The 12,900-nt window shown below is 50.2% G+C and overlaps 1 protein-coding gene and 1 long non-coding RNA gene across 2 annotated transcripts in view; one reads left to right on the forward strand and one right to left on the reverse strand.

Annotated features, from left to right (window-relative positions):
- Nucleotides 1-12,900, forward strand: part of LOC144587954 (uncharacterized) — a 494,427-nt gene that overhangs the window by 44,378 nt on the left and 437,149 nt on the right. The gene's annotated exons all lie outside the window — the stretch shown is intronic.
- The window catches only part of CCDC50 (coiled-coil domain containing 50), a 52,087-nt gene continuing 39,225 nt past the window's right edge, over nucleotides 39-12,900 (reverse strand). The window contains exons 10-12 of the mRNA XM_072996384.2: nucleotides 12,404-12,483; nucleotides 11,414-11,514; nucleotides 39-10,607 (exon numbers count right to left, since the gene is read on the reverse strand). Of these exons, the coding sequence (XP_072852485.2) occupies nucleotides 10,582-10,607; nucleotides 11,414-11,514; nucleotides 12,404-12,483 (207 nt within the window). The 3' untranslated portion in view covers nucleotides 39-10,581. The remainder of the gene's footprint in view (nucleotides 10,608-11,413; nucleotides 11,515-12,403; nucleotides 12,484-12,900) is intronic.

Consider the following 12,900-nt stretch of genomic DNA (forward strand, 5'->3'; position numbering starts at 1 on the left):
ATGTCCATATTTCCAAGTCACAAAAGAATAGACCAGTCTTGGTAAAGAAATGCCCGTACTTTATTATTATTATTAATTGGTATTTTTATTTAAACATTTGCCATCTGCAAGAGGAGACCGGCTGGAATCCCTTCCCCCTCCCGGTGTTACACGGCTTTCTTTAAGTCTCTCGGCAGAAGAGTACAATCAAGCTAAAGGTTACGTGATCACTTGGCTACTTCTAGCAGCAGGCGGGAAGAACTGAGCTGAACAGGTACGACAGGTAGACAAGAAGGGAGCCAGAACTTTGCCTGCCAAGCCAGCTCCCGTACAGAGAACCACCAGCAGGATCAGTCCAGGAGAGCAACCTGGTGGACTAAAAGCATGGAGGGCAACCTATGAAAACCCTTGACGGTGTCCAGCCTCTCCCGGAAGCCCCATGAGATGGGTGCCCTGATGGTCCATTGGCTGTCCAGCTACAGGACAGACCTCTCTTACTGACTGCTTTGAGGCAGGCACACCCCATTTTTTTCACATATGGACCCTGGATTGTATAAAATCTCAAAAGCCTTTGTGATAGAAGGGAAGGACCTACATACTGTATTTTTCCGTGTATGATACTTTTATCTAAAATCTTTAGACTAAAAATTGACGGTTGCCTAATACACGGAAGGGGGGAAAGGGATCGAAGCGCTGCAGGATCGCAGCCCTTTGATCACTGCTTTCCCCTTGCACTTCATAAGTCCCATGGGGCCTAGGAAGTGGAGGGGGAAAGCAGCAATCATATTTTCTTATTTGGTCTTGGAAAAGTGCGGGTCGTCTTATACACACAAAAATATGGTGATTCCCGGGGGTGGGGGCGGTGGATGGCAGGGGAAAGAGAAATGGTGCCATGTTACACCTGTTGCAGCAAAAGTGTTGATGAACCACATGGTAACTTCAAAGCTAACACATTTTATCTGACATAAGTTTTTTTGGACCGTAGCCCTGCTACATTCTGTTTCCGATTCCCTCCTTTCCTGCGCTTATTTTAGGGTCTACCTGCAGAGGCTTCGTTCCATAACTTTAAATCCTGGCCATGACATTCCAAAAAAAAAAAAAAAGGAAAGGTTTAAAAAGTCAGAACTTAACAGTCAACCAAACATCCACCTCCGGAATACGAGAGGGCAAGGGGCGGTTACGCAGTACCAAAATGTCAAACTTTTATTCAATCAGTAATAAAGTACAACTGGGCACGTTAGGCTGAAGATCAGGAAACACTTCTTCACTGTTAGATCAGTATGAAAACAGAACCCGTGAGCTCAAGGAGAGGCGGTGAGCGCTCCAACCCTGGAGGCCTTCAAAAGAAAACCGGACAATTGGATCTACTTTGACTTTGGTTCCTGCACTGAGCGGGGGGGGGGGAGGGGGTTGGACTTGACGGCTTTATAGGCCTCTTTCTGCTCCATGATTTCACACCAAATGAAAACCAACCACGGTGAGGAACCATTATGAGAACAGCTACCATATTCTTGCTGAGAGCAACAGTACATGAATTATCCAGCTTTGAAACTGACCTACAAAAAGATCTGATGGGGAGCAGGAACAGTCCCCTTTGAAACACTGTTTTCAAATTTATAGGATGTTTCTGTTCCAAGAATATGTTCCATAATTTTCTTTTTCACTTTCCCAGACTATACTCCACATTATCCCCATCCCCAGGAAATCTCCTGACTTATTTTTTGCATGTGTGGATGTGCACACAAATTCACGTGCTACGCCGTCAAGTCTCTTCCACCTTATCACATGGCACTATGAATTAATAATTCCCAAAATGTTCTCTCCTTAATGGCCCTGGTTCAGGTATTGCAACGTAAGGTGTTGGCCTGTTTAAAAGACCTTGGCATAAGTAATTCTGGTTTAAAGATAAGAATAGGCTTACAAACACATCTGATGGCAAAGGGGGAAGGTGTAATAGAGGAGAATTACAGTAGATCACAATAAATGGGGAAGGCAGCTTTCCCTTTACATTCAAAAGTTTCAAGATGCCTATGGCCAAACAGGCACAGAGAAGAAACAATTCTTTAAAGCCCAGTTGGCGTCTACCTTAAATCCAGAAGCAACATCAGCTGAACAGTAAATCAAAGGAAGCCAGCTTATTGCATAGATGGGTCCCTTTAAGTGTGCAATTTACATTTGCCAAGGGATGGAACAGATGGATGGATCATGGACTGTTTCCAAACTAGCGATTTTTCTGCCGAATGGACATAATTTGTGCACTCGGTCCTTATACAACCAAACAACAGCCATCTTTAACACAGCTAAAACAATGAACAATGGCTGTGATTTGCAAAGAGGAAAGCAGTAATTAAAGCCTGCCTGTTCCGCAAGGAAGAGGAACTTACCCATTAAGGGCCAATTCAGGAACGCCCAGAGCGTCCAAACGTTCAGGCAGGAAACAGTTATATGGCCAAAGGAAAGGGGCAGGGGTGGAGCTGCCGGTTTAAAAATGGCAGAAGCGGGGCCTCGGTGAAGTGGGGCTTGCTTCCCAGTGGGCCTGCATTCGGCTGTTTACTATGGGGATGAGCACTGCTGATGACCATTAATTTTTAAAGAAAAGCGGCATGGATTCAAGGACCCCTTTTAGCACCGCCAATGCCACACACACACACACACACACACACACACCATTTTAGTTGAAAAAGCCATCTCCAGATGACTGCAAGGGAACGTTGCTTGGGTTGGTGCGCAAGGCCCTCCCTCTTGAATAAGGGCAGAGGTGGTTCCTTCTCGAGTCTTGGCAGATTTTGCTCCTGAAAGCCAAAGACCCACCTGCTACACGTGGAACAGCTACCCCCTTGAGGTCCATTTTAATAATAATTGTTCTTAAAAACTACCCCCTTGAAGTCTACACACAGCGGTTCCTCCAAACTGGAAATAGGTAGGGCATGAAGAAGTGCAGGCAGAGGCACCGGGATCAAAGCCAGTGGCCGAAAGAAAAGAAGGCACCTCAAGGAATTCCACCCTTCAATCTGGGGAAGAGTCTGGGAGAATGGGCGATGCCCTCAAACCAGCTCAACCTTGTGATTTCGGAAGCCACGTAAGAGCCAGGCATGGGGGGGGGGGGAGAGGATACCAAGGACCCCCAGGTTAAGGGCTCGGAAGGAAACCTGGCTGCAACCCAGGATACTCACAGTGGTCAGCCAGAGTTGACAGCACGGGGCAAAATGGATAAAGGCTCCGATTTGGTAGCACCAGATGATCCCCTTCGTTGTGGAGCCCAGGAGCCCAGCATTGCCCAGCGCAAGACAGGCTTCGCTGCCTCGTGTCGGGAGGCTGCTTCTTGAGATGTAGCACTCAAGAAATGGGCCTCGGGCTGGTCAGAGAGGGTCTTCAAAGCCATGAAGGGCTACCCTTGCTCTGCTCAACACACAAGCCCCCAGCTGTGGCTTCACAGCTGCACCCCTGCCTGCAGCAAAAGCTGCCTAAGATCCCTGAGGGAGGGGGGAGGGAGGCTTCACAGGCCAGGTGAAGTGCAGAAAAGCAGACGCACACCTCAAGTGGAAAGGCCACGGCCAGGGGTGCCCACCTGTGGCAAGTGGTGGAATCTCAGGCCAGTGGTGAAAATGGGGGCTTCTCTGTGACGATGAGGCCACCCTCTCGAGGTCTATGGGTGTGGAGCGTTCCTGCCCAGACATCCTGGGCACTGAGAGAGAAGGTAAGAGGAGGGTTGGAGAGTTCTGCCTAGAAAGGAGCTGCTCAAAGCAAGGCAGAGCCTCTTGGTGGGAAAACACAACTCTTCCGACCGGAAAGGGCCAACGCCCCGAAGAGCTCCTCAAACACGATGGGAGCTGAAGGTCATCCTGCTGGGGCCCCCCCAAGTCAAACTTTACAGAAAGGGTGCCTTGAAATCAGCACCTACCGATGGACAAGCAAACCAAAGCGGGAGGGAGCCGTCGCCTGATGGACCTCAAAGGTATTTAATGCTCCAGTCACAACAAACCCCGAACTTTGATCCAAACAGCCCCGTCGGTGAAGGTACTCCCAGCCCCCCCGAGGGCTGTTGGTTTCTTCTTGGGCTTTTCTGCTTTGCCCCTTGGGCCGGGGAGGAACGCCTCCCCCTCTCTGTCCTTCGGGAAGCCAAATTCCTCTTCTAGGGACTGAAGGAGTGCGATGGGAAGAGAGTCTGACATGCTCTTCCAGCTCCCCCCCCCCCAGAAGGGATGTACAATTCTGGAGTTCCTGCCATGAGAAGACAATTGGGCTTCCCTGCCACTGTCCTCCATCAGGTGAAAAGGCCAACAGCGATGGGGTAAATCAGGAGCACAACACAGAAGATGCAACGTCCAGCAGGTCAAGCTGAAACCAGAGTGCCTTCTTAGCCACCCACCGGGGAGGGGGGGCTCGAAAGGGGCAGCTGGAGAGTTCAGTGGAGGGCCAACAAAAGAAGCCACGGCTGAGAACTTAAAAGTCCAATAAGTGGCCACAGTTTTAAACAACCAGGAGGAAGTTGAACGAAGAGAGATCCTCCTAGCCAGGTGTGCCGTTCAGCAACAGAACAAGAAAAGGTCTGGAAGCTTTCAGTTAAGGCTTTGATGAAGCACAAGAGTCTTTTAAGAACACGGGGACTGAACCCACCACTGCACAGGGGACAAACTGCAAGTTACAGAGAGCCCACCATCAGAAGCCGAGGTCCGTTCAGTGTTGTGGAGCGGTGATTCTGGCAAACTTGCATGTCATTACAACCGTAACTTGGCAAGAAAGCCTGAGTTCACAAATGGCCACGACCCATCTAAAGAGAAAGGAGGCCAATTCGCACATTGCAGGAATGGGATCATCGGATGATTACAGCCCTTCAGGAATTCCTTCTGCTCTAAAAACAAGATCTTTTTAAGGTACTGGCCTAGAGATGCATCTTAGGGCCTAGGTTTTCAGGAGCCACCGGGGATAACTGGAAAGAGGATGATAGGTTGTACAGCTGATAGACAGAAGTATACCGTAGAAGGTATTTTTATTCAGCGCTTTAAAAACACAATTTTCCTTGCAACAAACTGCAGACTTCTTAGGAAGCAAACAGTGGAAATCCACTGTCCTAGTCAATGCTTAAACGCTGAACTCCAAGTGGGAACAAACGGAAAACACACACGTGCGCGCGCACACACAAAATGCCATGAGGTACTTCTGTTCCCAAGGCTTGAAGGTTTTTGGCACTGAAGGGAAGGTCCTAGTCTTGTCTTGCTTTTTAAGGAGCAGCAAGTGCTACATTGCTTGATCCAGGACCTGCCCTGAGAAAGGAGGGACGGGTGCAATCCGGAAGATGTGACACAACAGCTTTGCCACGAAGGGCTGCACACCCTTGCTACCGTGAGCGATCCTCTTGTCTATTGCTAAAGCAAGGCAAGCAAGGGAGAATCAAAAGCCCCCCCACCCCCCGGCCAACACACATCATTCATGTCAAGATTAAGGCAATCCTTCAACCGGAGCTGGGGGGGGGAGTCCCCCTCCCTCCTTAGGGCAGATCCAAAGTCCTTCCCAGGAGCCTACGTGGATCTGGGCTGGCCTCGGGAGACTCTGAGCTTAAGGCACCATGGCTTTCTTCACCAGAGGTACAAACCTCAGAGAGCGCCAGAAACATCACGCTCTGGGTTGGAAGGAGACGTGGAGACGACACAGTTCCCTTTCACAGCAGGGAAGACACCATCCCTTTGACTTCATTTTCCCGGTCGCTCTGAGCTGGGGTGGGCTGGATAAAATTCACACGGACAGGAGCCAGAAACAGCTCCTTTTGACGGACTCTCTGTCGGCCAGCCGGCTCTCCGCTTGCCCTGAAGGGTGCAGGAAGTACCGGCTGGAGAAGTCACCGCCAGCCTCGAGAGGCGAGACACGGGGCTACCTGAACAAACCCCCCTGCTTCATAGAAGGCAGCTCTGTTGTGCTTTTATGTTCCCCCCCCCCAAAAAAAAAACTTTTTAGTACAAAGTCTACACTGAAACTTGTGAGTTTTTTTAAAAAAACCCTCAAAGTATGTGCTTTGGACCGAGATCTCAATAAATAAGGAACAAAGGCTTTGAATACTTTGCCCCACCCACCCGCCCCAAGTAGATAACCCTTCTTGCACACACATACAGTAAATTAGGAGAAGTAAGAAAGCTACAACCAGCGGCACTGGGAATTTTTTTCAATTATTCCAGGCACGTGTGTGTCAAGTGGGGGTTGATGCTGGTCCACCTTTTCTTTTTTTTAACCATGGTGTCCTGATCTGTAATCCCAACATCCACCCTGGGGTTGCTTTCGGTGTTTTATTTTTTAAAAAAAGCAGGAAAGCAAAAAGAGAAACAGGAACATTAACAGGGTGCTAACCGACTAGGAAAGTGTTCCAACTCCTGAGAAACTCAGAGGAGATCTGGACAATTCAGGGGCAACCCCAGGGCAGAGCAAAGGTGCAGCAACACCCCCAACCACCCGCCAGCCATTGTGTTCCACCCAGCATTCACGGATGTTAAACACTGTTAACTAAAGACTCTAAATGCTTTGCACGGAGGAAAGGGGAAATCACAAATACTGCAGGAGGACTAGAGGAACCGTAGGCTGAGCTGCAGGTGCTGGAAGAGGATACCGTGAACAGCCACACACTCCCAGTACGGGGTGCATGTGTGCTGCGACTTGCAGCCTATGATCTGTGACTACTAGGACTCGTTATGTGTGTGTGAGAAGGAACTGCAGACGAAGGTTCGTGTTCTTCTTCTCTGGGCTGGGGGGGGGGTCTGTCCTTCCTTCCCCTTCGCTTCTGCCTTTTCCTTTCTTGGTGATGGTGGTGCCAAACCCAGGCAGGGCCTGCCTCTCTGCCTCCGTGCAATGACTAGAAGGATGTCCATGTGCAGAAGCAAACTCTCTCATCTACCATGCACCTAAAATGGAGGTACAGCCACTGTCACCACCGCCACGACTACCACCACATCCCCGGCTGCAACCGCTTGTCTTTTCCCCACTGGCGACAATGGGATGTTGTTGTTGTTTTTTTGCATCAGAACAGATATGAAAATGCACAAACCACAAGAGTCAGAAGTGAAGAGTCTCACCCAAAGGACCCAGGCCAGGTTGGCCCTGATCCGGGTACGCTGCACTTGGGCACAGACTGGCTCAAGCGTGACCTCGGCCCATCTCCAATACCTCTCAACAGTAACACGCCAACATCCAAGCTAGCAGAAGAAACCGGTCGGATGACATCCCCAGGGAAGGCCTCCTGCTCAAGCCCTACCTGAAGGAACAGGAACAGCCCCACTTCGATGGGGACTCCATGGGAAAGCCAGAGGGTCTCTGTTTCCAGGACCCTTCCCTCGCCAGGCCGCTGCGGTATCTGGGAGTTTGCAACCCGAAAGCCAACTTCCCCGGTTTCTGACTCAGGGGCCCCTTTCCAGCAAAAGGCATGCCTTGCCTGTAACCAAAGACCATAAATAAAGAGGTTGCCACTGAGCCCTAATAAACAACGAGGGTTCTTTGCTCTTTGACAAAAGCTTCCCCGGACATCTCCTGAGGAGTGAGTGGAAGGAGGCTTTTATAAAGTAAGCAGAGGATAAAAAACAAGAGAAGGCCAGTTCAGGTGAGCCCCCTGCATCTCTCCACCAAACTGTGAACAGGAACATAACTAAGGCCAAAGCATCTGAAGTCCAAAACCATAAACCTCTCTGCTAATGAGGATCCCCTTCCTGGCTTTGACGCTCAGCCCGTTCCTGATTTCACCCTGGCCACCTCCGTTTCTTCTCCCCTTCCTCAATGGAAACAGGACCCCAGGACCACCGCCTGGCAGATATTGGCTTCCGTTTGGATTCCTGCCTTGAGCAGGAGTTTAGACTCCCCAGTGGGGTCTTAAAAGCCCCCTTCCAACTCCACGGTTCTATGGTTCTCTGCACAAGGTAAATACAAAAAGAGGCCATCGTCCACGACCAGACTTAAAACAGCGATGCTTCAAGAAGAACGCATCTGATTACTGAAAATTATGGACAAGCAAGACCCTGGGGCTGGAGACCTTTTTTGGCACCTAAAAACCACACTGTTGAACATTTAACAATCAATAAATACCGTTTTGATGAGAATGCAGCCAGAGGGAGGGGGCTGCCCTGGAAGATGGGGAAACGGAAACGTCATAAGTAAAAAAAGTAATCAACAGCCTTTGACGATTCTATGTCATATAAAAAACAAACCACATATAAAACGAAACCACTGGAGGTCACACGGCCTGAGTATCAAACACAAGAAAAGCATTGGGTTGGGGGGGGGGGGAGGAGAAATGTGGGCATGTACATTGCTCATTCTGCCTAACTAGAACAGAGATAACTCTTTTGAACAGCACCCAGGGAAAAAAAGAGAAGGCAAGGCTGGGCACGAAGGTTTAAAGGTTGGTAAGTGGGAGAGAAGCCAAGCAGAGTGGCGGGGATTTCTCAGACCCTCGGGGTGCAGCAGAAAGAGGGGGCAACCTGAGCCATCCCTCCCCCCCCCCCCGCCCGCAGGCACTTCTGAAGAGCCTCGTGCTAGCCTAACAAGGCTCCGAGCACAGTTTAGAACACCGGGAAACAGTCCGAGAGGCTGTGCGGTTTCAGAAACACTGGTCACGGCATGAAGGCTTATGAACATTAAAGGTGGCGGGATGAGAAATAAAACAAGGGCTAAATGTTAAGAACTTCCCTGCTCCTCTGATTCTGCTTGTCTGTCCATTTTAAGTTCACCATCCGGGGGGGGGGGATCCTTAATCCTGTTAAGAATTTTAGAAAGAGTAGCACAATAATGGCTGAAATCCTGTTGCACAGTTACCCAAACGCTGTACATTTTAAAAGTGAGTTGTGATAAGTTAAGAAATTCCCAAAGGCACAATCCACCACATCAGGCCAAAATCGAAGAAAAACAAAGAATAAAGAAGGTAAAAACACTGTGGCATCTTAAAGACTAAGTGCCATATCCTAACATGCTTTTCCATGGTCTACGAGGACTTGTCCACGAAAGCTCACATTAAAATATAGCAGTTAGTCTTTAAGGTCCCAAAACATTTTTTGTCTTTATTTATTTTCCTTTGGATTTGGCCTGATTTGCTTGCACAGACTAACCTGGCAACCTCTTCTACAGTTATCTGCCGTAGGTATGCAACAGGTAACATCCACGGTGGATTTCTTAGCTTGCAGCAATTTTCTTCCAAAAGTTATACTGCTTGCCTCAGTGCCCAACAGGATTTTCGCCATTTTTCATTGTGTAACTTGAGTATTTTCTACGGGACTGTCTTAACAATGCACAAGAGGTGTTGATAAATCCTGTAACTCCACCGGGTCTCTACAGCTTAAAACAGGTTTCAAGATTCCGTACCTTTGCAAACCGAAAGCTCCTCCTTCTGTTCTTAGAAAGCAGAGCCTTCCCACAGAGGGCAGAGGTCTCTCCATGCTATTTGGGAACCAGGACAACCTTTAGGTTACAAAGCTAGGTGACCAGGAGCTGAGCCTTCTTTTTAGAGTGTGAACCTCAAGTCTTTGCTGAGGTTCACGAACACCAGCTCGTAATTTTGTTAACTTTGTAAAATAAAATAACGAGTTATGTGCTTGAAAACAGCCCCTGCAAATACTACGTTCACGTCTCCAGCTCAATTCCGAGCTGGCTTCTGGGAATGCTGTTGGCGTGATCACCAAAGGCTGTTTCACACAATGCAAAAAAACAAAACAAAAAAAAAACAAAAAAAACAGGAAACCTGGGTTTTCGCACTGAGTATGGACAGGGCTCAGACCCAGCAGGAAGTCGCCTCTCCCTTCCCAGGTACCCTGAAGGTCTCTTTGGTGTAACGTCCCCCAATGTGTAATAGGCAAAGCAGCCCTGAATGAAATCACGGAACGCGTGGCTTACGGAGGTCCACGTGTGTCTCCATTTGCTAGAGGGAAGCATTCAGTCAACCCATGTTCGATGAGGACAGCCCGGTGGTGAGACCATCACTTCCAAAACAGAGGTGGTGGGGAAAGGACCAGGAAATAAATGGGGGGGGGAGTGTCTCCTCACAGCTCCAACAGGTTGGAAATGTTCACATGAACTGCTACCAAGTGGAGACATGCCCACCTTCCCTTTCATCTGAGTCCAGCCATCACAGATAAAGCGGGAGGGGTGACGTCTCCTTCTCCCTCCCCATCCTCTTCGTTCTCCCCTCTTCGCTCTTGCGCCCACCATACAGAAGCAGCTCTGTTGGCCAACCGTAACCGGAAAGGATGGGCACCTCCAGGGCAAGAGCCAGGAGCCAACCAGTGGAGCAGAGAGGAGAGAGAGAGGGGGAGAGAGGGAGAGGATGGGTGGAGGGCAGCCCCGGCTCAACAGCTCACCCTCTGATCACCCACCAACGGCCCTGCCTGAGCGATCAGAGGCGATGAGAGAGAGGAAGCTTCACAGACTGAAGAAGATGACGAAGACGAAGACGACGATGATGATGAAGAAGAGGCACTGTTTTGGGGTGTGGCAACACCGGTAGAGATGCCGTCTGTGGAGCCCCTCGGAGAGGCCATCTTCAGGAAGAAGAAGACCGGCACAGTTTGCTACAGAGGAGAGTTGCTACCCACAAAAAAAAATAAAAAATAAAAAACACCAACCATCTGGCTTTCTCCCCTACGGCTTATAGTGGTAACCTGCACCTGAGAAAAAGAGAGAGAACAAGAGAGAGAGAGAGAGAGATTATAGGTCTATTTAAATATTCCTGACCTGTCTCATCTCTACAGATTTCGGGGGAGAGGAGACTTTAAACCCTTTATGATACTGTTAACCATTAAACAGAACAACAAAACAAACACGGAGCAGACAAACCCCAACCGAGGAAAGGATGGCAGGCTCCGGGGCGGCTTCTCTAGGGGCAAAACGGGGAGAGGTGAACGGCCAGATGTTTTAACTGGGTGCCCAAAGAAAGTGGGAGACGGTGCCCGTTGGGGGCACCTGAAACGAGACCCTCTGAAACGAGAGTGCGGCCGCGAGGACAGGGCTGTGTGGCGTCTCCACGCGGGGTCCTGCTTTGAGGAGTGGGGCACAGAGGAAAACCCCAACCCTCACCCACTCCAGCAGTTCTTAGCAATCAAACCCATATACAAGGATATTCCAATAAAGGCATTACCCCCCCCCCCGCACCCCTGCAAATTCCCCTCCACCCCAAGCCCTGCTGGTTTCTGTGGGATCGAGAGGTGAAGTTCAAAGCCCACCATGGACAACCTCCTCCCTGGCCCCCAGCCTGGCCGCCCATTTCCTTCTCATGAACCAGATGGACGTGAGCCACCTTCAGGGCCGTTTGCTGGCTCCAGCCTTTTCCGGACGAGATCATTTGGGGGCTGGTTTTTAAAAAAGAACAATCATGCAGTCACAGCCAAAAATATTGCAATCTGTCAGAAAAGGCAACCCTTCGCTCAGAAAGTGGTTGCAGTTGCAAATGTTTTGGTGCTCATCTCCAGCTCACCTTTTTGGGAACTCTCTGGTTTCGGTATCTGATAGGCTGAGTTTTGCTGGCTTGTGAGATTAACCAGATAGTCCAGATCCTCCGTGGGAGGTGGCGGAGGCCTGGAGGAGAGAGGATGGGGGAATGGTTAAGAGATGACTGGGGGGGGGACCCAGCTGGTGAGGATCTCTCTCCCCTCAATGGCTTGGAAGATTAGCCTCCTTGGCTGAGGATTAAGGCCACTTAAAGGACCTAGTGAGGGGAAGGAACATTCACAAGGGAACGGGCGATTCTGTTCAGAGGACAAAAAAGTGGCTCCACAACAGCCCACATGCTTTGGATATCTCCAGAACTTCCATCAGAGGCTGGAAAGTGTCAGAATTCTAGAATGGTGAAGTTGGGAGGGGCCTATGAGGCCACAGAGCCATTTTGCACCCCAAAATTTGTAATGATTTGGATTGGCCTCATCCTGCCTGCCTCCTTAACAGAGACAGAGGGTCGGGCGGTTGCGTTCTCCTCCTGCTGAATTCCCAGACTCTCCATTTCCCTGGTGGGGAGGCAGACAAGGGAAGAAACAGGATCTGCCTTCGCCCACCATGGCCGGCTGTGCCAATCCCAATAGGCAGAAGCTGACGACATTTGTGCTTCGTACAGTTTATGCTGGAAGTGGCCGGCCTGCGTCTGAGCTGTGCTACGAGTGGAAGGTCAGCTGATTCAAAGGCCCTCCACCCCAAAACCACTCCTTGCACACAGAGGACTAGAGGTTGGAGGGAAGGTGAAACCAGAAACCTTCACCCTGAGAGGCTGCTCTTCTCAGGGCAGGGAAAATGCTGTGTGTCTGTGGGGAGGAAGAGGGCTACTGACAGAAGCTTGGCACAAGCTCCCCTCCGGTGTCGTGCAGTGGCAGGAGCCCTCACGCCCCTTCCTTCAACCCCCACCCACTCTAACCCCAAGGGGACCATCTCCTTCCGAGCCACGCGGAGGCTCGGCTTTCGGCCCTGCATCGGTTACCGTGTTGGTTTGTCACTTCGGCCGCGATGCGGTTCGTGACCCTCCCTTGACCTCGGAGGCACCGATTCCGGTGTGTCGTGCTGTGTGGAGAAGAGAGAACACAACAGGTTGCCTTTGAGCGCCATGGTCGGTGGCGCTGGGACAAGAGGAACAGGGTGCGACCCCTGGCACAGAATTCAGGAGCTCTGAGGATTTCAAGGATCGAAGCCTTGTCTAGAAATGGACGACAGCAGAAGGAAAACAGAGCACCCCCCCCAAGGAATCTAACTCCTCCCCTGTGTTTCCAAAACTGAAGACTAGAAGGAATTGTCACCTCAGTCAACCCTTTTCCAGCTCCAGGGACCCCCCCCCCCTCTTTGGCCAGCATCCCAGCAGCTACTCTCAGGTAGAGAGACAAGCCACTGAATCAATGGCGGAACAGTTCAGTCTATACTCGCATCAATCATGGCTGGTCAAGGGGTCTACTCTGATTGGGTACTGGGTTGCAAGCTTCCAGT

This window comes from Pogona vitticeps, chromosome 3 (genome assembly GCF_051106095.1).
Source record: "Pogona vitticeps strain Pit_001003342236 chromosome 3, PviZW2.1, whole genome shotgun sequence".
NCBI classification, from domain to species: domain Eukaryota; kingdom Metazoa; phylum Chordata; class Lepidosauria; order Squamata; family Agamidae; genus Pogona; species Pogona vitticeps.